General features: G+C 40.9%; 1 protein-coding gene and 1 long non-coding RNA gene across 2 annotated transcripts in view; both read right to left on the bottom strand.

The window, feature by feature from the left end:
* Positions 1–11,329, bottom strand: part of LOC144588043 (uncharacterized) — a 39,765-nt gene extending 28,436 nt beyond the window's left edge. Inside the window, exon 1 of the long non-coding RNA XR_013543364.1 lies at positions 11,248–11,329. This is a non-coding gene — a long non-coding RNA (uncharacterized LOC144588043). The remainder of the gene's footprint in view (positions 1–11,247) is intronic.
* An 11,641-nt stretch (positions 11,330–22,970) lies between these two features.
* Positions 22,971–24,145, bottom strand: GPR12 (G protein-coupled receptor 12). Its single transcript, XM_078390017.1, has one exon. The coding sequence runs from the start codon at positions 24,143–24,145 to the stop codon at positions 23,141–23,143; it is 1,005 nt and encodes a 334-aa protein (XP_078246143.1). The 3' UTR covers positions 22,971–23,140.
* Between the last annotated feature and the right edge of the window lie 152 nt (positions 24,146–24,297).

Here is a 24,297-nt window from a genome sequence, read left to right as displayed (position 1 = left end):
CCCAAATATGAGGACATGTAGAGGGGCCCTTTATGATAGCTACAAGCCCCAATCATTGCCTCCTTACAGCTTTAGCCCACTTGTGTTGCCACTATCACTAAACAATGGCTGAACCTCTCTTAAATTCAAGTACTGTTGTGAAGGCAGGTTTGTTCCTCATGCTAGACACCACCCATTTATACCAGTGCCATTCAATTTCACATTGCACTTGTTAATTCAGTCTATGAGCTTAGCAATAGGGTGTAGATAATGTTTAATTCCTGGGACTGCATTTTCCTAGGAATTAAATAGTGTTATCTGAATAGTCTACCTGGCTTTATTTCCTAGGCAAAACTTCCTGGTGAAATGGACAGAAGCCCCTGGGTAAGTGTGATTTCAAGGAAAGACATCTGTTAGTCTACAATGACCAAATCACAGCTAAGTACCAACAATACAGTTTAATCAACCTGGAAAAGGCCTGACTTCTTTCTGGTTTCTGGACCAAGCCCATTTTCTTACATTCATAAAATGTATGACCTATTTTAAGGGCTTCAAGTCTATCATTCTTAGGAGGAAAATAAGACGTAATTTAAGCCAGTATTGCAGTTCAGGAAGGTCAATCTTAAACACTTATCCCTTAACAAAACTTCATATCTGCTTTATTATATGTTGTTATATGCCATCAAATAGCACTTAATTTATGGCAACCCTATGAATTAGCAACCTCCAAAAGGTCTTATCATTACCTGCCTTGCTCAGGTTTTGCAAACTCAAAACTGTGGCTTCCTTTACTACACTACAGTACAGAAGCTGTCGGTCAAATATAGGCCAAAGGGAAAAAAAGTTCAAGCACTTTTACATTTTTATCTTGTACTTGGGCTCAGGGAGATTGTTTGCATAGTAAGCATATAGAGGGAGTTTCTGCTCCAGTTTACTCAAAGTTTGGATTGAGTTCATGAATAAACTAGTAGAAACTGCAGAAAGGGAAGAAAGGGAGAAAACTACAAAGTGAAAGTGACTCTGCTTGGGAAGCAGCAAAAAAAAAAAAAAAAAAAAAAAGCCAAAACCATTTTAATGCTCCTTTAATAGCAAATGTGTATTGTGTATTATAGTATAATCACATTTGTTGACTCATACCACCCACCGAAGCAGGTCAAAATCTCCTTTCTTGCCATTTGAATCCATTACTTAAGGTCCTACCCTCTGGAGCCACATAAAACAAACCTGTTCCATCTTCCATGTGACAACTCTTCAAATGTTAGAAGAGAGCGACCATATCACTTTTCATTCTTCTCTTGTGTAGACTAAATATATCCAGCCTCTTCAACTGTTCCTCTGAGGGCTGGGTTATGGTTTTGGTCACTCTCCTCTGGATGTGTTGTAATTTGTAAAGGCTCTCCTTAAATTAAATAGTGATCTCCAGAGCTGGACATAGTAGAGGTGGGGTCTGACAAAAGGAGAATGTTTTGGTATCATTACTTTTGTTGATCTGGACACCATACTTCTGTTTGTGCAACCTAGAACTTTATTAGCATTTTTACATCTGCACCATACTCTTGACTTACGTTTAGCTTGTGGTTTATTAAGACCCTAGATCTTTTTCACACATACTATTGCTCTTTATATTTAACCATCATCACAGAATTAGATGGAGGCTTGCAGGTCATCTAATCTGACACCTGTTTGGTACAGGAATGCCAAAGTTAAGAGATTATCTGGCAGATAGTATCCAAATTCTACATGTAAAAACCGGTGATGAAGAGGACACAAAATGGCTGAGGACACAAAGTTGAGAACTGCTAGGCTAGTTAACTTGTTCTGGGCACATGCAGCCTTTGACGTAAATGTGAGCACAATTTTCCACAAAGGGAACTAGCATTAGTATATGAAGCTAGATTTTGTTGCTCCAGTTCAAGGCTCAATTAGGAGGTAGGTCCCTCTTTTGTACTGACGTTCCCAGAGTTCCCTTACATATGCTTCCCAACTGCAATGATCACAGCATTTCAACCCACACATTGTTTCTTGGATACAATGGCTCAACAGGAGATTTGGGGAAATAAGCGCTTTCTCATTCTTTGCAGCCCAACGGAACATCACATGCAGAATGCTGCAGATGCTGTTGTGTTTCAGCCTGTTACTATTTAATACGAAGGCTCTCAGAACGGCTACCTCTTTGCATTTGCAGGTTTCTGCTGACACATTGGCTCTGCTTCCAGCTCACTAAATATCAGCTTGTGTGACTCACATAAAAACAGGGGGATACAGCAGGGCGCTGTGCAGCAGAAATAAGAAATGAGACATGCCTTGTGCTAAACTATGCCCTAAAACACCTGTCCTCTGCCCACTCACCGCTCTTCATCACTTTTCCCCCTTTCTAAATATCCATCCTAAGGAAGATTCCTATGAAACACAAATGCACCCAGCATTTCCAATATCAGTAGTACCAAACCAAAGATGGAAAGTTTTTGTGTGTTTTGCTCCACAGCTTCCAGAATTCCCCCAACCAACACAACCACTAGTCATGCTGGCTGGCAAAATTCTGATATCTATAGTCCAAAATTTGAGTAACCTCCCCTATTTCTGTACAAAATATTGTTTTGATTTATTTCAGACCTTTCACAAGGTTGTTATTGCCTTGCACCAGGAAAATATATTCTTTAATACAAGCACAGATTGAGATACAGAGTGTAGTGTGTTCTGTGTGTGTTCCACTGAAGTCAATGCAAGTAGCTGTGCTGTGTTTCCTTTTTGATCAAGACTTGCATAAAAAGACTCCCTGGCAGTTGTCAAATAGTGTACATGTGTGTGCACATGCGCCTGTGTGTATGTTCATAGGAGACCTTCCAAATGGTCTGTGATGCTCAATGTTAACATTATCCATACTACACTCTGCAAAGCTTAAAAGCAACACGTTACTAGGAAAGATAAGAAAAGATTTTTGGGGTCTATAGCCATACTAGATGTGGATTTCAGTGACTTGCTGAAAATAGTAACTTTCTCCATTTCTTGTTGCAACTGTCCTTTGTCAGTTTTTATGTATTGAAGGCATAACATAATTCTGCAAGAAAGTTGGTCCTTTCCTTCAGGCAGCCCCTTGTTTTCGGCGGAAAATAAGTCAGACTGAGTCCGTATAACGTTAACATTGGAACTTTTATTCATCTCCTCTCCCACCTGCACATCTTTAAACGGATTTAACGGTTTCAAACTTGGCAACAGGCCATTTTCAATAACATTTAAACTTTGATCAAACTCCCAAGGAGTTACAGGCGGCGGGTCCCACAAGATCCCCGCGGCTCCTTCTGAGGAGGAGGGAGACTCCTCATGGCACAAATGGTCCCACAACACTTGTGTCGGTACCATCCTCTTTCGTCGGGACCTTCGTGCTCCTCAGCTGTCATCCAGGCACGTTCGCGCTGAATCTCTAACTCTCTGGGTGCCACAATTACATTCCACTCTTTTACTAATTTGCGAAGGAAAGTCTCAGTCACGGTTGGTGGATCGGGCAACAAGCCACCTTCTTTCAAATGGGGAAAATCTCTTAACAACCCCTGGTAGCGGACCCTTTCAAAAGCTTTCTGTCTGTCCTCCCTCTTCTTCCTCTCATACGCCTCCACCACTGAACTGAACCACACCACCCCCTCCTCCTTCTTATACCCCCCTCCAACTGTCACTTCAGACTCCTCCCACTCTTCGTCTGCCAAACACACCTCTACCTTCACCTCCCCCTCTTTCTCTTCTGTTTCCTTTCCCTTTTCTTCTTTACTTTCGCCACTATCTCGTTGACTCTTTATTTCATCCTCCTTTTCCACTTTTACTTCTGCGGACGGCACACTCTTTTTCTCCACACCTTCACACGCCCCCCCGGAGGAGTGGGCCGTCCGCTTGTTGTCATCGCGCGCATCCCCTTCACCCTGTCGTGAAAAATAATCAGCATTAGCATGGTTACTTCCCTTTTTATATTTCACTTGGAATGCAAAGGGTTGTAAGCTCAAATACCATCGAGTCAACCGTGGGTTGGCGTCTTTCATTCTGTTTAACCATTGTAATGGGGCATGGTCGGTTACTAATATAAAAGGCATTCCTAATAAATAATATTTCAAAGTTGTAATGGCCCATTTTGCCGCTAAGGCCTCTTTTTCAATCGTTGCATATTTCTGTTCTCTAGGTGTTAGTTTTTTACTTAAATACATAACAGGATATTCAATACCTTGTCTTTCTTGCGCCAAAACTGCTCCTATCCCTCTATCTGATGCATCTGTTTGCACAATAAATGGCAAGGAAAAGTCAGGTGCATACCTCTTAGGTAATTCATTTAAAATCGACCGTAGCTTGTCAAAAGCTTCTTGTTCTTTCCTTCCCCAATTAATATACTTCTTTACCCTTTTCTTAGTAAGATCAGTTAAAGGGGCCGCAATTCCTGAAAAATTAGGCACGAATTGTCTATAATATCCTGCCAAACCCAAAAATTGTTGTACTTCTTTTTTGGTTTTAGGTATACGCCAATCAGATAATTTGTCAATCTTCTCTTCAGATGGTTGTATCTCTCCTTTACTCACTACGTGACCCAGAAACTTTACTTTCTCTTGAGCTATTTTACATTTAGAGGGGTTTACGGTGAGTCCAGCCTTCCTTAATTCTCCCAATACCAACTTCATATGTCTTACATGTTCATCCCACGTGGGGCTGAAAATAAGAATGTCATCGATATATGCTCCCGCGAATCCTTCTACTGGTTCTAATACTTTGTCCATTAACCGTTGAAAAGTGGCTCCAGCCCCATGCAACCCAAATGGCATTTTTTGGAATTGAAATAACCCCTTAGGGGTCACAAAAGCTGTCTTCTCCTTATCCTCAGCCCTCAACGGAATCTGCCAGTAACCTTTAGTGAGATCTAATGAACTAAGATAAATAGCGCCCCCTAGTCTCTCTAATAGATCTTCTATGCGGGGCATGGGGTAAGCGTCAAATTTCGACACCTCATTTAATTTTCTGAAATCAATACATAACCGGATTTTCCCATCGGGTTTAGGCACTACCACAGGGTAACTTCTCCACGGGCTGTGTGAAGGTTCAATTATTCCTAACTTTAACATTTCTTCTACCTCTTTGTTGATTACTTCTTTCATGTGATATGGCCAGCTCCTACTCCCACTACGTATAACTACTCCTTCCTTGGTGTTAATACGGTGTTCAACTATTTGTGTCACACCTGGTTTGGGAGAAAATACATCTTTAAATTCTTGCTCAATTTGCCTTATTTGTCTCACTTGTTGAGAATTCAAACAATCCCCTAAAGGGATTTCTGACTGGTCTGCTCTATACTCTGAGGATTCAGGTCCTAAATCTTCTTCTATATCTTCGGCCCATAACGCCTCCCTTTCATGCCATTCTTTTAAAAGGTTCACATGATATATCCCTGTCTTCTTTTTCTTATCTGGGGTCTTAATTTCATAATCTACCTTTCCTACTTGTCTAATTACTTCGTATGGCCCTTGCCATCGTGCAAATAACTTGGCATTTTCAGCGGGTAATAATAACAACACTTTTTGACCAGTTTGGAATGATCTCGGTGAAACTCTTAAGTCATATCTCCTTTTTTGCCCGGCTTGTGCTTGTCCTAAATGTTCCTTTGCTATTTCAGACACCTTTCTTAAATGTTCTCTCATCTCAAGGACATGTTTCACTGTGATTTGTGAGTTGTCTGACCCACTCTCCCATTTTTCTTTTATTAAATCCAAAATTCCTCGGGGATTCCAACCATATATCATCTCTAATGGCGAAAAGCCCGTGGATGCTTGTGGTACTTCTCTAACTGCAAACATGAGAGGAGCCACTAATAAGTGCCATCTGCGAGGCTTTTCCATTACTAACTTCCGTAACATCCCTTTCAGGGTCTTATTGAATCGCTCCACCAATCCCTTTGTTTGAGGATGATAGACGGAAGTATGTACTGGATCTACATCCAATAATTTCCACATTTCTTTCAATGTTAAACTCATAAAATTACTCCCTTGGTCCGTTAATATTTCTTTGGGAAAACCTAACCGAGTAAACACCTGCATTAGTTCTCTCGCGATTACTTTGGCTGTAGTTGACCTCAAAGGTACAGCTTCTGGATATCTTGTTGCATAATCAATTAACACTAAAATATGAGTGTGTCCTCCTGCGGATTTTGTAAGGGGTCCTACTATATCAATTCCTATCCTATCAAAGGGATGCTCTACAAGAGGCATGGGTACCAAAGGGGCTCCTGGTCTGGGTTTCGTTTGGGTCATTTGACATTCTTTACAAGTTCTGCAGAATTGTTGTATTTCTTTTTGCATTCCCGGCCACCAAAACCTCTGAGATATTCGAGCTATCATTTTTTCATTAGCCAAATGACCTGCAGTAGGAACATCATGAGCTACCTTCAACACATCTTTTCTCCATTTCATTGGTACCACCAATTGTTTTTCACCTTCCCGGTTCACATGGTATAATAACCCCTCTTCCAATTCAAATCCCTCCTGCCCCTGACCAATAGTCCCTGTAGGTTGAGCTTCCTTTAATACCTCTTGTAGCGTAGGATCATCCTGTTGCCACATCCTCGTTTGTTCCCTAGAAACTTCTTTTCCAAAATCAGTTTCGATTTGATTTAGCTTGCATTCTCCAACCAAACCCTCTTTACCATTCAACAATTCACTAGCCCCCCCCCAATCGCGTCCCAGCAGCATTTCCCTTGAAAGTCCCGGTGCTATCCCCACTTTCATTCTCCGGCAATCGTTCCCAATTTGTACATTAGCCCAGACCGTTGCATATTTTTTCGAATCACCGTGGATGCATCTCACAGACACTTCATCTGCTACTTCATTTCCTTCTAAATGACGCACCAAAGTTTTACTGCATCCAGTATCTATTAATGCCCTTTTCTCTTGGCTGTTAACCAAAACCATCACCTCCCAACCTTCTCTTTCGGACCCCATCAATTTAACTGGTTCATTATTTTGGCCTACCCAAGAACAATCCAGCCCAGGGCATTGCCGCCGAACATGGCCCGGGCGGCCACAGTCGAAACACACGGGCTTGCCATCTTTGCCCTCCTTCAATCCTGTGCCGGGCTCGAACAACCTCTGATCGTATGTGATGGGGCGGGTCGGCTTAGGACGCATCGGCTCGAAGTTAGCGGGTCTGCCTCTGCCGATCGCGGAGAAAGACATCGGACCGCGCGGTGTGTTGCTGCCTCCGGTCGCCATCTTGTCCGGTGGGCGTGCCTTGTCAGAGTTTCCGCCTGTGTACTCTTTACTTCCTTCCTCCGCCGCGCAATAATTCTCTATGAGGTGAATCGCCTCTTCTAACTTCTTCGGCCTATTTCTTTGAACCCAGCTCCTCATGTTAGTAGACAATGTCGAAATTAAATGTTCCATCACTACTGTCTCAATAATTTCATCCTTTGTCTTATCTTCGGGTTTGATCCACCTAATTACGTTGGCCTTCATGCGTTGGCTTATTGGGCGCGGATGCATCCCTGATTTGAATCTCAACTCCCGGAACTTTTTTCTATAAGCTTCTTCAGTTAAGTTCAAAGTCTGTAAAATGGCGCCTTTTACTATTTCATACTGTGCGGCTTCTTGAACAGACAATGTGTCAATCACCTCTTGTAATACTCCTGTCAAACACGGAATTAAAATCAATGTCCACTGTTCTTTAGGCCACCCGGCGGCTGTGGCTACTCTTTCAAAAGTGTGTAAATATGCCTCAGGGTCATCAGTATTACTCATCTTCTGCATCCATATGGGGGTTGGGTTGGCTACCCAGGGGTTCCTTGTCTCTTTCCACTCGCTCTTAACCCTTTCCTCTCCTGAATTCAACTGCCATAACTGCCTTGTTAATAAAGTTTGTTGCTCGGCTAAATTTTCTAATAATTTCGCTTGATGCTGTATAGTTCGACGTAGCTCGCTTACCTCTTCATTCTCCGCCTTAGGGGCTGCCCCACGTTGGGCGCCACTGCAAGAAAGTTGGTCCTTTCCTTCAGGCAGCCCCTTGTTTTCGGCGGAAAATAAGTCAGACTGAGTCCGTATAACGTTAACATTGGAACTTTTATTCATCTCCTCTCCCACCTGCACATCTTTAAACGGATTTAACGGTTTCAAACTTGGCAACAGGCCATTTTCAATAACATTTAAACTTTGATCAAACTCCCAAGGAGTTACAGGCGGCGGGTCCCACAAGATCTCCGCGGCTCCTTCTGAGGAGGAGGGAGACTCCTCATGGCACAAATGGTCCCACAACACTTGTGTCGGTACCATCCTCTTTCGTCGGGACCTTCGTGCTCCTCAGCTGTCATCCAGGCACGTTCGCGCTGAATCTCTAACTCTCTGGGCGCCACAATTACATTCCACTCTTTTACTAATTTGCGAAGGAAAGTCTCAGTCACGGTTGGTGGATCGGGCAACAAGCCACCTTCTTTCAAATGGGGAAAATCTCTTAACAACCCCTGGTAGCGGACCCTTTCAAAAGCTTTCTGTCTGTCCTCCCTCTTCTTCCTCTCATACGCCTCCACCACTGAACTGAACCACACCACCCCCTCCTCCTTCTTATACCCCCCTCCAACTGTCACTTCAGACTCCTCCCACTCTTCGTCTGCCAAACACACCTCTACCTTCACCTCCCCCTCTTTCTCTTCTGTTTCCTTTCCCTTTTCTTCTTTACTTTCGCCACTATCTCGTTGACTCTTTATTTCATCCTCCTTTTCCACTTTTACTTCTGCGGACGGCACACTCTTTTTCTCCACACCTTCACAAATTCCATTTCAAAAGTGCTGTAATGATGGAAATGATGTTTTTGTTGTGGTAGTAATGATTGACGTTTACTAGTTACTTTTAATTACTTTCAAAAGGCATTTTAAAGCAACTTTTGAGCAATTTTTAGAAGCATTTTACCTTGATTTTTTTCCAGTTTGATGCCCCTCACTTCTCACTAAGACTTTTTAAAAAAAAAAAAATTAAAAAGAAATAACAGATGGCATATTAGGGACAAAAAAACCCCACAGAGTCACATTAATCATAATGGGTTATAAGGAGACTTTGCTATGAGTTACCTAATGAATTGTTTTTAAAAGGTCATTTTCCAAGCTCTGATAGTATGCCATAAAACAGGATAAATAGGATTGCAGAGGTTATGAGTGTGACCAATTTTAGCATTTGAAGTGTTGGTTTTAACCTTTTAAATCCTAAACAGCTTAAAGCCTGGATATCTAAGGAAAGGATGGTTATGTGAACCAGCCACACTTGAGTTAAGTCCGGTTAGAACTGTCCCCTGCTGAGGCTCATTTATTGGGTACATATGGAAGACCATTCTAGGGTGGATTTGATTTAAATCAGATTGATTTAAATCTTGATTTAAACACTAAAAAAAATTCAGATTTAAATTATGTTTTAAATCAATTCGATTTTTTAAAAATCATTTACCTATCTCTTATGTCACCCGAATTGTGGTGATTGGAATTACAATCCACCCCATTCATTTCACTTCCAAGAAAGTGTGAAGACGTATCTTTAAAAAAAAAAAAAGATCTTACACTTTATATTATTTTTAGTGTGCTGCTATTTTAACGGGTTTATCACTGGCATTTTGCTTATTGAATTTAGAGAACAATTAAAAAATGTACTGTGAGCTGCCTTTTATCCAAAAGGATTGTACAGAAATATGCATAATAAGAATGATGACAAATAGGAGGTGTGGATATGTACGGAAGCTCACTGTGCTTGCAAAATATGTGCATTCCATTTTTTTCTGGTGCCCAATGAAATGTTATGTAGAAAGATGGCTCTGCCTTTGCTACTCCATGTGGAAAGGGTGAGCAAAGTAACACCTCCACGGGAGACACAAACAGCATGCTGGCAAGGGAAAGCAAAAAATAATCCCCTGTCAATAAGTAGACAATTAAGGCTGCAATCCTATACATATCTCCCTTGGAGCAGGGATGTAAAAATGCTGTTCCTCTTGTTGTTGTATTTCTCAGAAGCCACCAACATTCTCATCCAGTCCAGTTTCCTGTTGAGAAATCTGTTTTTGTCCGCCCGGAAGTGTATGAGCAGAAATTGGAACATTACTTTTCAACATTCGTGTAGTGTTTCTGTACATTTATCCCTTAAGGAGGTAAGAGGGATGGCTTGTAGACAAAGGGCCTTTTTGGCAGCTGCCCCCAGACTATGGAATGCCCTCCCGAGGGAGATTTGTCTGGCGCTGATGCTGATGACATTTCAGTGCCAGGTCAAAACCTTCCTGTTCCAGAAGGCTTTTAATTGAAATAATATTAGCTGTGGGTCCGATGGCAATTTTAATATATATTTTAATTGTTCTAAATGTTATTGTATTTTAAATGTTGTAAGCCACCCAGAGACCTTTGGGTAATGTGGAAGGCATATTAATTAATTAATTAATTAATTAATTAATTAATTAATTAATTAATTAATTAATTAGATAGATAGATAGATAGATAGATAGATAGATAGATAGATAGATAGATAGATAGATAGATAGATAGATAGATAGATAGATAGATAGATAGATAATGTACACATAGTAATGGATTTCTCCCATTAGGTAAAGGATGCAGAATATGATCACAGTATTCCGCACAAGTCTAGCTGTCAGAGCTCCTGTTCAAATCTTGCCCAGTGACACAGAGAGGTAAGGCATAGAGGAGCTGGAACAGATGCCCCTGACTTTCTCTCCACTGCTTGCAAACTGTGTGAGAAAGAGAGTGACTGCTCCTGCCTCCTGGCAGCTGCACACAATCCATGTGGAACTTTGGTCGTGGGCTTCCGCTTCTTAGCAGGATCAAGGCCTTCTGTAAGTCAGCTGCCTCCACCTTCCCCTGACATTTGCCACCTAGCTGAGGGAGAAGAAGGCTGGGGTGGGGGTGGTGGAACTTACCACCAATGGATTACCACTGCTATACTGATAAGGTCACTGTCTGCTGTGGGAGGGATGTATCTTTCAAATTGGGAGGGTGGTGAAGGGGGTAGGGAGCAGCCATTGAAGCAATACAGGGTGGAGGGTCATACGGACAGAAGAGACAACTGTATCATCATAGGAATGGGAGAAGGCACAGGATTCTGCTTATCCCTAAACTACCGTATCTCCTAGGATAGCCTTGGCAATGCCCCCACCCCCCGGGTTTAAAGGTGCTGCTGCTGAATGCCAGGTCAATGAAAGGGAAATTATTATTATTAATATTAATGTTGTAATGACTGTTTTTAATATAGGGTATTATTATAATATTACCTACAGTGGGGTCTTGACTTGAGAACTTAATCCGTATTGGAAGGCGGTTCTCAAGTCAAAAAGTTCTCAGGTCAAATCTGCATTTCCCATAGGAATGCACTGAAAACCATTTGATCCGTATCTGCTCTTTTCTGTCCATAGAAACTAATGGGAAGCTGCTATTCTGCCTTCGACCACTAGAGGGGGATATTTTGTTTCTTTTTTTCTTAGGTCAAGAAAGGTTCAGGGAAGGCAGGGAAAATACAGTCCAGGCAGTACCAGGCAGTCCGAAGACTGTCTCCCAATCCACTCTCTAAACGCTGGGAGGAGCGAGGAAGCAGACAGGCACCCTTTTCACTGGCCAACAGTTAACTGAAAGTTCAAATTTTGCACTTTCCCTGCCTCCCACGTGGTTTTTTTTTCCAGTTCTTAACTCAAATCTAAGTATGTAAGTCAAGTCAGTATTTTCCTATGAGAGTGGTTCTTAAGTCAAAATGTTCTTAACTCAAGCCGTTTTTAAGTGAAGACCCCACTGTATTTTTAACGTTGTTAAAGTTTTAATATTGTTGTATGCCGCTCAGAGACCATTGGTAATGGTGCGGCTAAAAAAAAATCTTGTAAATAAATAAATTCAGAACTTGATCCTGGAGGAGCATAGTGACCTGGCTTGTATTACAGAGGAAACTGGGGGACTCCATCTCTGCCAGCTCTAATCACCTGCAATTGTGACCCACAGTGTACTTGGTTTTAGTGTGAATATTTGAAAGTAGGTGCCCAGGACATCGTTTTTTTCCTTATGTGGAAAAGTAGTCTTGCTTTTAGCCCATGATGTGAGGGTTCGATTTTCGGCTCCACATTCAGTTCAAAGAAATCAGCAGATTTTTTGTTGCTTCAAAACAGGTGAAACATTTATAGGTGCATTTAACAATAAACAAGTGCCTGTAACATGATTGTGAGTCTTTTCTCCTTCTGCCAACAGGTCCAGAAGGGGCTTCCAATTGTCAAACAGGAACAGGTTATCATAACTATTATCCCATGGTCCTGGTAAATCAGTGGGTACCCAGTCTCTCACGGTCTGCTCCGTCGAACCCTCCAGCAAGGGCACGGTCTCGTCCTCCCGATCTCCATTCCACAGGGCTCATGTCTCGGGGTCTCGATCCTCCCTGTAACTCTTCTTCCTCGTCTCTCTTATTCTCCATTCCAGCCTTTCTCTCCTTTCCCTCTCCACTCTCTCCTTCTCTTCTCTCAATCTCCTCCTCCACTCTCTAGCCTCGGCTTCTCCCCGATACGAGGGTCTAGGGGGGAAATCTCTCTTCTCCTTCTGTAATCTGCCTCCTCCTTAGGCACTCTTAGCCTCTCCCATAATCCTGTCCAGGGGTCCTCCACCCACACCCATTCCTAATCAGGCAACTACTGACTCTCCTTTTTACCTCCCCTGTTCCTGCCTCAAACTCTACCCTCTTTTTCCTCTCCTTTCCCACCTTTTACTCCTGAACCTCTCTCATCATTACTCTCTGTATCTCTTCGGTCAGCTCCTCTATTTCTGTCCCTTGCTGACCTTCTGCCGTAGGTTCTGGTGCTGGCTGGGGTCTCACCTCCTTATCCTTGTTGTGGGGAAGGGACTGCTCCAGTGAGTGGGGTAAATGCAAGGCTTGCTGATGCACTTCTCCCTATCCAGGATCCGGTACTATTTCCCAGACTGTTTTTAAAATCTTCTCTAAGATGTTTCAGGGTCAATAAGTGCAGTGGAGAGAAAGGGGAGAAGGGCAGGAAGTATGTCCTCCTCCACTGCACCATCAGGAGACATTTTTCACAGAAGCCCTCTGTGGATGGAAGGACTTCTTCCCATCCACAGAAGGCATATCCTAGATCCAACCCATTGTTTTTAATATGTTTTGTAAAATGCCTTGGAAATGCTTGATAACAAAAAATGTTTCAGGATTTGTTCCTTTAAGGGAACAAGAGGTTAAATTTAATATTGTAGTGAAAGTGCAAAGTCATGCCTGCAACGTCAAGCCCATGGATGACTGATAGCATACAGATGGGACAAGCTTAGGTAATGCTTGTCAACCATGTTCAGCTGCCATGTTTGCAGTGATAGGCTGCTCTCACTATTTAAGCAGGAGAGTGAGAGCAGCACTTCACCACTCAGTTGTGAGTCTGGTGGTCATTGCTTTACTTATATGAATGTCATGTTGCTCTGAGATATCTATACCAATGTGTATATTGCTATGTATATATGTCTGTCCAAGCCTAATATATTATGCTATAGGTCTTATTAGAACTCTCTCCATGCATTTTTTCATACATCCACATCTTTACTCTGGTTATTAAGGGGAGGATTTGAAGCTACCAGATAAGAGACTTTGTGTAACTTGTTATCTTGGACTCCAAGGTTTGTTTTTCCCTAGCAGAGTGCTCTTGGAAGCTTCATTATCCAAATCTGACTCCAAGCTTCAGGAGAGGCAATAAGCCATATCAAGCCTTTGGAGTTGGCCCCACACCAACAAAATGGGCTAGCAACATTTCAATAAATAAATCTAATGTTGTATTATCATTGATTGCCTGTTTCATTTGTAACATTTTTATTTTAAAGGCTTTCTCTATAATAAGGGTTAGAAACACATTAATTCAATCAATCAATCAATCAATCAATCAATCAGTCAATCAATCATTATTTCACCACTCAATGTGTTTTACTGTTGTCCAGGCATCTTTTGTTAGCCACTTTCCTAAAACATGTTTGGGAATTCACAAAATCAAATTTAGAAATCGGTCCCAAAGCAGGGAGGTGCAGTTAAAAAGAAACCTATGTTTATAATGCTTTACAATTGAGATGTGACTCATTATTTTGAACATCTGGGAATAATGTGCTCAAAGGCTCTTAGTCACTCGCAACAGGCTAAAAGACTGCTTGTAAGAAAAGAAAAGGGTTACCATTTCCAACATGCCAGTAGTTTTTCTTTAAAATCTGCACTGTGCACACAAGGCACAGAAAACTAATAATACGGATCTTGTAACACAATACCAACACACATTATAGCTGGGCATTCACACTATATGTTTGATAGGGCATGTGAGAAAACCTGGGATTCCTTTTTTGTCCTGTATATAACCTTTCATGTGAATTGGGGTCTACATGCCTAAATGCCAATATGAATAAGGCTTACTCAGATGGGGTGAAATTCCATTTTCCTTAGTCTCTCTTGGTTGATTATGAAGGAATGCAGGATCACCAGGATTCACATTTAAAGTGTAAAAAGCCCAAATTTCTGAAAACACTTTTCTTCTGGAGATCCTCAAAGTCTTCTAAAAATATGTTTGAAACATATTCTATGCCCAAGGTTCTCTTCTGCAACTTTAAACATTAGTTAGTTAGTTAGGCAGGTCGGTAGGTAGGTAATGCTAATTAAAAGTTCCCCATTGTGAGACACTGATAGAATTGCCATTGTGCTGAACTCCACTTCCGGAACAAATCTCAGAACAAAATATTGTAAATCATGCTTTAGTACAGGGGGAAAGTGCTGAATGTACCAGATGAAGTCTTATATCAAATAACTGGCAGGAAAAATACAAAAACCATCAATGCAAAAACTACTGGTATTTTGATAGGAATAAATACTCTGTCTGGACAAGCCCTACGTCACATTCATGGACACTGTTTACGGCTTTCCCACAGAAGACAGGATTCCTCCCTTACATTCAGAGTTTCATGTGCACCATGCTGTAGTTCAAGGCATCACACTAGTTTAAATACAATGGGTGGCAATCAATGCTGAACAAGTTACGAAGTTATGATAAAAGCTAATACTGTGATTACTTCAAATACTGTGCTGGGGAACAGTACTGCACTGTTCCTCTGGGAACAGCATTTTCCAGGATAATTATAAGTTAGCGTGGACTACTTTCCTAGTGAGGTTTTGGGTATAGGGCACATCTGAAACTATCTATGCTGGGTGGGAAGTGCTTGCATTGGGAATGAAAAGACAGACAGGCAAGCAAAGAAGTAACTACTTTTTTCACTGTAGTTTGTAGTTCCTGACACCCAACAGAGAACAGAAAGATGGCCAGTGTTGTCTAGGGGTCAGGAGTTCCATGGTCTAATCCCTATTAATCCATTAAAAGTACTGGGTGACCTAGGACTAATTCTGCTCAGTCTGACCTACTTCAAAGGGCTGTTCTGAGGATACAGTGGGGAGGAAGAGAACTATATAGGTCAACTACATCTCAATAGAGGAAAGTAGGACATACATGTAACTAAGGAGCTAAATAAATAAATAAATGAACCAAATTCACATGAAATGTGTATTTTCATCACTCACGTTGCAGAAACTGGAGATGCAAAAACAATGCAATTCATGAAAATAGTATTGACTTGTTAATCTTCTGACAGATGGGAAAGTTAAAAATAATATATTCCAAGATGTATTCATTTATTGGATGCATTTTGGAAAATTATGTAATAGGACTAGAATTTTAATTCCCCAGAACCTAGTTACTTATAATGGGTGATTTTAATGTGAAACTAAGCCAAAATAATAATATACTTTTCTCTTCTGGTCTATAGAGGGGCAATTGATAACATGATTATCGTTTTCAACTATGACAGAATCTCTAAAGATGCTAAGAAGAATTATGGTGGCAAACAAGAACAATACTGGCCAAATGTAGGTAAAGGTAAAGGTTCCCCTTGACATGTAGTCCAGTTGTGTTCGACTCAAGGATGTGGTGCTCACTTCCGTCTCTAAGCCATAGAGCCAGTGTTTGTCTGAAAACAGTTTCTGTGGTCTCGTGGCCAGCATGACTAGACACAGAACACCATTACCTTCCCACCGTGGTGGTATCTATTTATCTACTCGCATTTACATGCTTTCAAACAGCTAGGAGCTGGGACAAGTGATGGGAGCTCACTCCGTCATGTGGCTTTGATCCTGCGACTGCAGTTCTTCTGACCTTGCAGCACAGAGGCTTCTGCGGTTCAACCCACAGCGCCGCCACCTCCCTACTGTCCAAATATACCTGAAGTTAATATTATCTAGTACATTATTAGATGCAGATAATATTGCACTATGGTTGGTGTTATTTGCATGAAGTTCAGTCTCGCTGATTCTCCTCCTCTCTCTCTCTGGCTCTCTTTTATGTAGGGCCACCCATGTGCCTAGGAACAAATGAGTTCCACAAGCATCACAAACCAGCCCTGGGCAGGCAGTTGGAAAAGAATGTAGGTAGGAAAGAAGTTGAGCAGGCATGAAGATAATGTGTAAAGAGAAGGCTCTTTCATACAGGCCAGCCAGGGCTGAGAAGGATGGCTGGACTGAACTACAATCTGAAAGAATGGGAAGAGAAAGAGATTCACATTTTTTTTACAAAAGCCTGCTAAATATTTCTTTTACTGATGACTTTAAAGAGGCATTCTTAATTATGGTAGGCAATTGGGTAGATAGCTACTTACAAACCTGTGCAGGTGACAGATATTCTTGAAGATGTTAGAGCCCAGGATTGGTGACATTTTTGTTTTCAGTTGTTTTCAGAAAAGTTACATGACATTTTCACAGTTCAGTGTCTCCCAAATGCAGTAAATAGTGCATCTGACAGATCTGCTATGCCCACTAAGGATGGGGTCAAAATTTAGTTTCAGAGTCTGTCTAGACAGAGGCAAAAGTACTTGGTTTAGTAAGATCTATGCATTTTCCTCTGTCTTTTGTGCTTTTAAAAATCTTTTTTTGGTGACAGCTGTATTATTTTCAACTGGGCTTTGTTGCACGGGGTGGAGCTTAGCACTACAGCACTTACTAAGGAAGGTTATGTCAAAGTCAGAGACTCCCATCCAAAATATTTTAATTACTTTGTTAATGCACTTTAAAAACAGATACATATACATACCCAACCACTCTAGCAGCAAATCTACAGAGAAAGCTGATTTGTTATGATCTAATAGGATTTTGTTTCAGTAAATGTTATTTCAAAGCCAGAAGAAAGACTGGCAAGTCCCTTCCAGGAGGAACTGTGACCAACTATGCTCATTTACTGTGGAACTCTTTTCTTGCTGGACAAGCCCTCAATCCCCTTTGATGAGGAAGAATATACAGTACCACAATTCAGATGCAGGAGAAAGTGGAACTGGCAGATTTCCTCATCCCACAAATTGTTGCACACCCAATGTGATGGATTGCAATTACCATAATACCCCAATGAACTGCTTCAGGAAAGCTGTGTTAAAGAGAGAGAAAGAGCCATAGACATACTCACTGACGGATAGATGGAATGAACAAAACTTTTCTGTAACATTTTAACACAATCCTCTTTCTTTCCAGGGCAATGCAATTCAAATAAATGGACTTTTTAATTTTACCAAACAAGCTTAATACGGAGTTGTCATACATTTTATACATCTTGTATATGCACTCATTCTAGATCACATTGTATGTTGCCTCATTGTAAACAAGTGGAAAACTGGAAATGACTAGAAATGTCTTGGTACACAAATGTACACACATACAAAAAAATTACATTACAGTCTGAATTCATCCTCACCTATAAATTTAAGATATGTCTGTAAGAAGCTATTGGTTCAGTATCTCAGTTTGGGTAAGTCCTTACAATTTCACAAGTGAAAACTTCAAGCAAGAGTTTAATTTGACATAAAAATTAAATTATTGCAGTTAAAGCCCCCTATGGTCTCAAACATAATGAGACATATGGATGTATATGAAATTCTGTGTATAGCTTACAAATAGCTCACAGAAACTTGCCACAGAAGCCACAGCAATCAAAACAGCTGCACAAAAGACAGGGAGTAATTCACAAATTTTTCACTGATGTGACACAATCCTTAAACAGAAACTGTACCACGTCAGTTTTCAGACAAGAGTTATCTTCTGAGAATGTTCCCTATGAAAGCAGCATAATACATGGGAAAGCATAGCACTCCAGAGAAGAGGCGAGGGTAGAAGACTCCGTACCTGCAAAATGAAGCAATAATTCTGCCCCTACTAGAAAACTATGTTATGACAAACTAAGGTTTAATTAGCCCTTCATTTAATACAATTCAGTGTCAGCAGTAAAGTACTTTTTTCTATCTACATATTACACAGTTTTTTTTAAAAAAAGTAAATGGTCCTGTTTTTGTGGTTAAAATAAAACTGTTTTATACGGATAGGTATCAATGGAACAAGTCTATTTAACATTCATATGTTGTGTAAACTTGTGTTAATGCATAGCAAGCACATTCTTGGATATTCTGTCTTAAAGCCAATGGTTATTCCCAACTAGAGCAGAACCACTGAATCAATAGTAACACTCACATAGATTTCATTGATTCAAAGGGTCTGCTCTAAACGGGACTGACTTGGATTCAGGCCTGTAGATCTATGGCCATGGAGTGGTTTTTCTCCATTACTTTCTCCTCACACAGAGCTTGGAAATGTTACTGTTTCGAACTACAGGGTCATAGTGGCTGGGGCCTTTTGGAAGTTTTCACCCAAGCTTTGGCCTACTGTCACAGACAGGGCCACTTCCTTTCTCCCCAGTGATTCCTGGGTTTTAAGCTAGTTCTTCTCTTTCACTACACAAAAGAAGTTGCCATCTTTTCTTTCACAATCAAGGAAGAGGTAGATCCCCCAGATGTGAAGACACACACACACACACACACACACACACACAGACTGAATCAATGGAACCCACGAAACTGAGCAGGTGGGCCATATTATTGACCAAACCTGGTGGTATAATATAATAATTAAGTACAAAGCCTCTATAAATGCTGAAAATTTACCATAAAATACCAGGCATTACATCCAAAAAGAATACTTGTTTTCCTATCTTCCCAAGACTGTCTCTGGATTTCCTGCCTGGCCAATGAGAAATATTTGGGACCTATAAGGTAAATACTATATTTCCTGCAAGGTTAAACCATGAAATAGAATTGTCAGTGTCCTTGCGAGTGCCCATCTTTTCCTGGTAGAAGAAATGACTTCTCTTGCCTTGAATAGGCTTTGTAGGTTGACTTATGCAGAAATAATTGTAGATTTACTCATGAATAATTGGTGGGAGTTTAAACAGCTATTGAACCAAATGGTTGTGTTAATTTGTATAACTCTCACACAAAATGGATAGGCAGATAATTATAGTTACTATCACTGATGGAAATTCACTATGCTGGCTGGGTGTGTGTGTGTGTGGGGGGGGGGTTTGTTTTGGTTTTTTTTTGTTCTTGTTTTTGATCCCAAACTGCAATTTTACAAAGATTTTGTAATAATTCATGAGTAGCAGTCCACTGTCAGGGTATGTGTGGTCACTGACTAGATTTTGAGTGTGTGGTTTCTATACTAGAGGTTAGTCCCTAAATCAAGGTGGGAAGTCTGAAACCTTTTACTCTCCAGATCTGTGGACTAAAACTTCCTTAATTCTTTACCATTGTTCATGTTGATTTGGGCTGATGGGAACTAAAATCTAAAAACCTGGAAAACTGTTGCCCATCCATAGATTAAAGTGCTTAGGATATAAATTTCTTTCCTATTAGAGACAGTTCAGCAAATATTTTTTGTTTCAACTTTTTCTGGAAATGTTCTTTTTAAGACATAAAACTATTAGCTATTTAGGTGGTTTGGGAGGATATTTGGTGTTCTTTCTCAAAAACAAAATAATAAAGTTTAATAACTCCAACAAAATGTTTCATGTGTTCTTCACTATTTATATTCTGTTATGAGTATCATGGAAGACAAACAAGAAGCTAGAAGGTATTTTCAACTGCTTTCCACGAAAAGCAGCAGAATTTTTGCTCAGAGGTTTGTGCTTAGTTTGAAGAACTATTGAAGTGAGATGCAATACAGAGGTCCCATTTTAAATAACTATTGTTTTTCTTATATTTCCCATTTAATGTATTATTGTACAGATTCAGCACTCAGGATGGCTTTGGCCAAGAAGTTCTCTTGTAATGCTGTACCACCATTTTAAAATCAATTTTATTACCCACCTATGAAAAAGATACAGCGAATTACTGACCTGGATTCTGGGTGTTTTAGGGGGTGACACCTCAGAGCAGTCTGATGCAAAGAACAGCTGCACAACAGGCAGAAATTTAACCAATCGTTTAATCTTGGAAAGGAGAGATGCAGTCATTGGACATCTTGCTGAAGTTCTGCCAGCTTTGTAGCCATTAATGGCACAGAATTGGAACAATTCAGGATGTGGCAGCTGCACTAGCTCTGCAGAAATGCTTATGGGTTTCTACTTCTAGCCCCAGTTTTAGGTTTGTTCTTGTCTGACTTGTCTGCAAATGAAGCAGAGAAGGCTGATGAAGAGCAAGCAGCTAATGATACGCTCTAGGAATAGTCCCCATTGACTCAGATAGATTTTCTTCTAAAATCAGAACAAGTTAGGTTCTCATTAGGGATCTGACATAACGCCCCAATACTTTTAAAGTTTTACAAAAGATTAAAACATACATACAGTATACATACTATTATGTTTTCTTCTATTTGTAGTATGAATTTTAAAAAAGCTTTCAACTACATAAATCAACTCTTTTCTTGTGTAAACTATTTGTGACAACAGTCTCCATCTTTCACAGTTGTAGAAAAGGAATGTGTACACTGTTGTGCTTTGAAAAAGTGGAGGGTTTCTAGAAAAGTAGAAAAAGTGTTTCATGTGCTTTTCATTATCCAGAATTATGACCCCATGTGCCCCAATTTGAAAATGCCAGACTTCAGTAGTGAAGTGCTGAACAAAGGGAATGCCATGTGATACATACAAATATCAGTGACACATCTTACAGTGCAGTTCCATGTTGACGCTGAAGATAAACGTCATGTCTAAGTCATTTATTTCATTGTTCATGCAGTCTAGAAGCTGAGGATTTTAAAACTGAAAACACACATATAGCCCCCTGTATTTCCCCCCACTAGCCTGCATGCCTATTCCCATGTATTTCAGTGTCACAAGACAGCTTGAGCAGTGAAGTTTGGCAAGATACACAACCAGAAGAACGTGTTCGTCATCAATTGTGTGGGCAAAGAGGCTAGTTGCAAGACTGCCTGAAAATTTAATATCTTTGAAAAACTGTATGTTCTGAGCTCTATTATTGCAGAATCAACTTATTTATTGCAATATTAGTTGTTCTCTGGAAATGTACTTCTACACACCAAATTATACTATAATAATGGGGCTACAGAAGATTCCTGATGGATTTACAGCTTGATTTACATGAATAGAAACCGAATTACAGCTGTTGCTCACTCTTTTCACTAGGACTGAACAGGATATGACTATTTAAAATGGGGGTGGGGTGGGAATACCACAACTTAGCATAATCGGTCTGAAACATACAAACGTGTTAATTTGTTTTTTTTACCAATACACTTTGGGAAACCACATATATTGCAAGAGTGGACAACCTGTGGTCCTCCAGCCATTGTTAGAATTCAACCCTCAACAACTTCAGCCAGCATGGCCAATAGTCAGAGTTGAAGTAACATCTGGAGGGCAGTTTTCCCACCGCTGATATATAGGGAGTAGCTATGAGGCTACGTTTTCAGCAAACTTTTTTGAACAGTCTGCTTTACTCTGTTATGAATAACACACGCATATCAGATGCAGAAAGACACCTGCATGTTCTTCCACACTGGAATGTGCATCTGGACCCCCCATACATGCTAATCCATTCTGAACTGTGCAAATGAGATTGTGGATTCCCAAATACCCTGCAGTCCAGATGGGAACATGCTTCCCCATATGGCATCAAAAGCAAACAAAACCACATTTTATCTCTTTTTCTCATTTGATTAACGCCATATACCTTTTGCCCAACAATACACAAGTACATGTCCCATAATGTGAGTATTAAGATATACGGCATGAAGAAACGCCTGAAACATATTCTTTCTTTTCCTCCTGCAACCAGTTCACAACTAGCAATACTGCTGAAGTCAACCAGTCCGGTTTCAAAATTGGCTGTACGTTTGCCCCTTTGATCCAGAACTCTATATACACTCATCCTATACATCTATAGAGACCCTGTGCAACTGGCTTTCCATTAGTCTTAACAGGAGAATGAAAGCTACACATACATGAAAGCCAGTGCAATACAGTGGCTAGAGTCATTTCTGCCTCAGTCTCAGCAGTAGGGATTCCCTCTGCTTGATCCACGCACTCCCCTTTGGATCATAGGCTGCACCAGGATACAGGATACTGAAATGGGACTTGGGAGGGTCAGGTAATACAGTGGTTCTTAACCTTTGTTACTCGGATGCTTTTGAACTGCAACTCCCAGAAACCCCAGTCAGCACAGCTGGTGGTGAAGGCTTCTGGGAGTTGCAGTCCAAAACTCCTGAGTAACCCAAGGTTAAGAACCAGTGAGGTAATAGACTCTGACTGAGTTAGGAGACTCACTGGGTGACCTTAAGCCAGTCACTCTCTTTCAGACCATTCTAGCTCACACGGTTTCAGGGAGGAGAAAAGCCACAGAGGCTACTTGGAATTCAGGGAAGAAAAACAGAATAAAAATGTACTAAATAAATAAATTCCTTGTGATAGTGGTCTCTTCCTTCAGAGCAGTCGTTCCCTACTTTGGGTCCCCAGATGTTTCTGGACTACAACCCCCAGTAATCCTGATCATCGCAGGTAGCAGTGAAGGCTTCTGGGAGTTTCATTCCAAGAATATTTGGGGACTCAAAGTTGGGTTGAAAAAAACAGGGAGGAGCTAAGAAATTCCCTTAGAATGCAACAAGAACAGAATCTGAGTAATATTTAAAATTGGTCAAATCGTTTTCCTCCCATGGTTTATTTTGGTCAACATGGTATTTCTCTCTGAAAAGGCCAATACTCCCTGTGTGCAAACCTGTTATGTACAATACAATGAAAGTAGTACAGCCATGTAACATAAATGCTAGATGAACAATGTCCTCTTCTCTCTTAGTCAAACATCGCTGGGGGATCTTGCCCTTGCAGAAAGATTGGAAGGGATGCATCCACAGCAGATGAGCCAAAGGGCCTTTTGTATTTCTTGGTTTCGGAAAGCATATATTACAGGGTTGATAATGGAGTTGTACGTGGCTGGAAGGAGGGTAGCGTAGGTATATATGGAAGGATAAGTGTAGTCAGCTATTAAAGAATAAAGTGTAAAAGGCATCCAGCAAGCAGCAAAGGTTCCCAGGATAATGGCTAACGTTGATACTCCTTTTCGGGTCGTCACATAGTGGGAGGTGGCCAGGAAGTGGTGTTGCAAAGCGATCTGGTGGGCATGGCGCATCACTATTTTACAGATTTGAATGTACAGCTGTAGCATAAGAGCAAACATGAGCAAGAAAGAGACAGAGAGGACGGCCGCGTTATTTTTAGTGAGTGGTCTGATCACACTGCAGGTGGATTCGTCTCTGAGGCAGTTCCAGCCCATAATAGGCAGCAGTCCAATACAAATTGAAGCTCCCCAGAGCAAAATAAGCATGACATAGGTGAAAGTGACAGTCCTCTCTGAATTGTAAGTCAAAGCATAATACAGTGAGAGGTACCGGTCGACAGTGATAGCCAGCAAACTGCAGACAGAGGCAGAGAAAGATGCAACGATCAATCCTATGGTGACCAGTTTGGTGGACTCTGACTGGAGAAGGTATGCAAAAATAAAATTGAAGATCAACCCAATTCCTGCTAAGAGGTCAGCCAAGGCCAAGCTGCCTATCAATAGGAACATTGGGGCACGAAGACTAGGATTATGGAAGATAATAAGGACCACCACCGCATTTTCACAGGAGATAAGGGTTCCTGAAGTACACAAGACAATATCCCACGGGTTTACTATAAAACCTGGTTCTGGGTCATCAACAGGAATCAGGGAGGTGACCATTGCCGAGACATTCTCTGTCGGACTGGCTTCTAAGTGATCCTGGAGCAGCCACGTTAAATTTACCGTCGGGTCTTCATTCATATTTAAACCCGTCCTCTTCAATAAAAAGACAATTTTGTTTTGTGTTTTTGGCTTTAATTAATATTCAAACCAAATTAATAACGAGCATGCAATCTATACGTCTTAAAAATCTAGACAAACGGCCAAGCACTCGTTACATAAACATGACTGCA

The sequence above is a fragment of the Pogona vitticeps genome, chromosome 3 (genome assembly GCF_051106095.1).
Source record: "Pogona vitticeps strain Pit_001003342236 chromosome 3, PviZW2.1, whole genome shotgun sequence".
Taxonomy (NCBI): Eukaryota; Metazoa; Chordata; class Lepidosauria; order Squamata; family Agamidae; genus Pogona; species Pogona vitticeps.
This window is presented reverse-complemented; position numbering and strand designations above follow the sequence as displayed.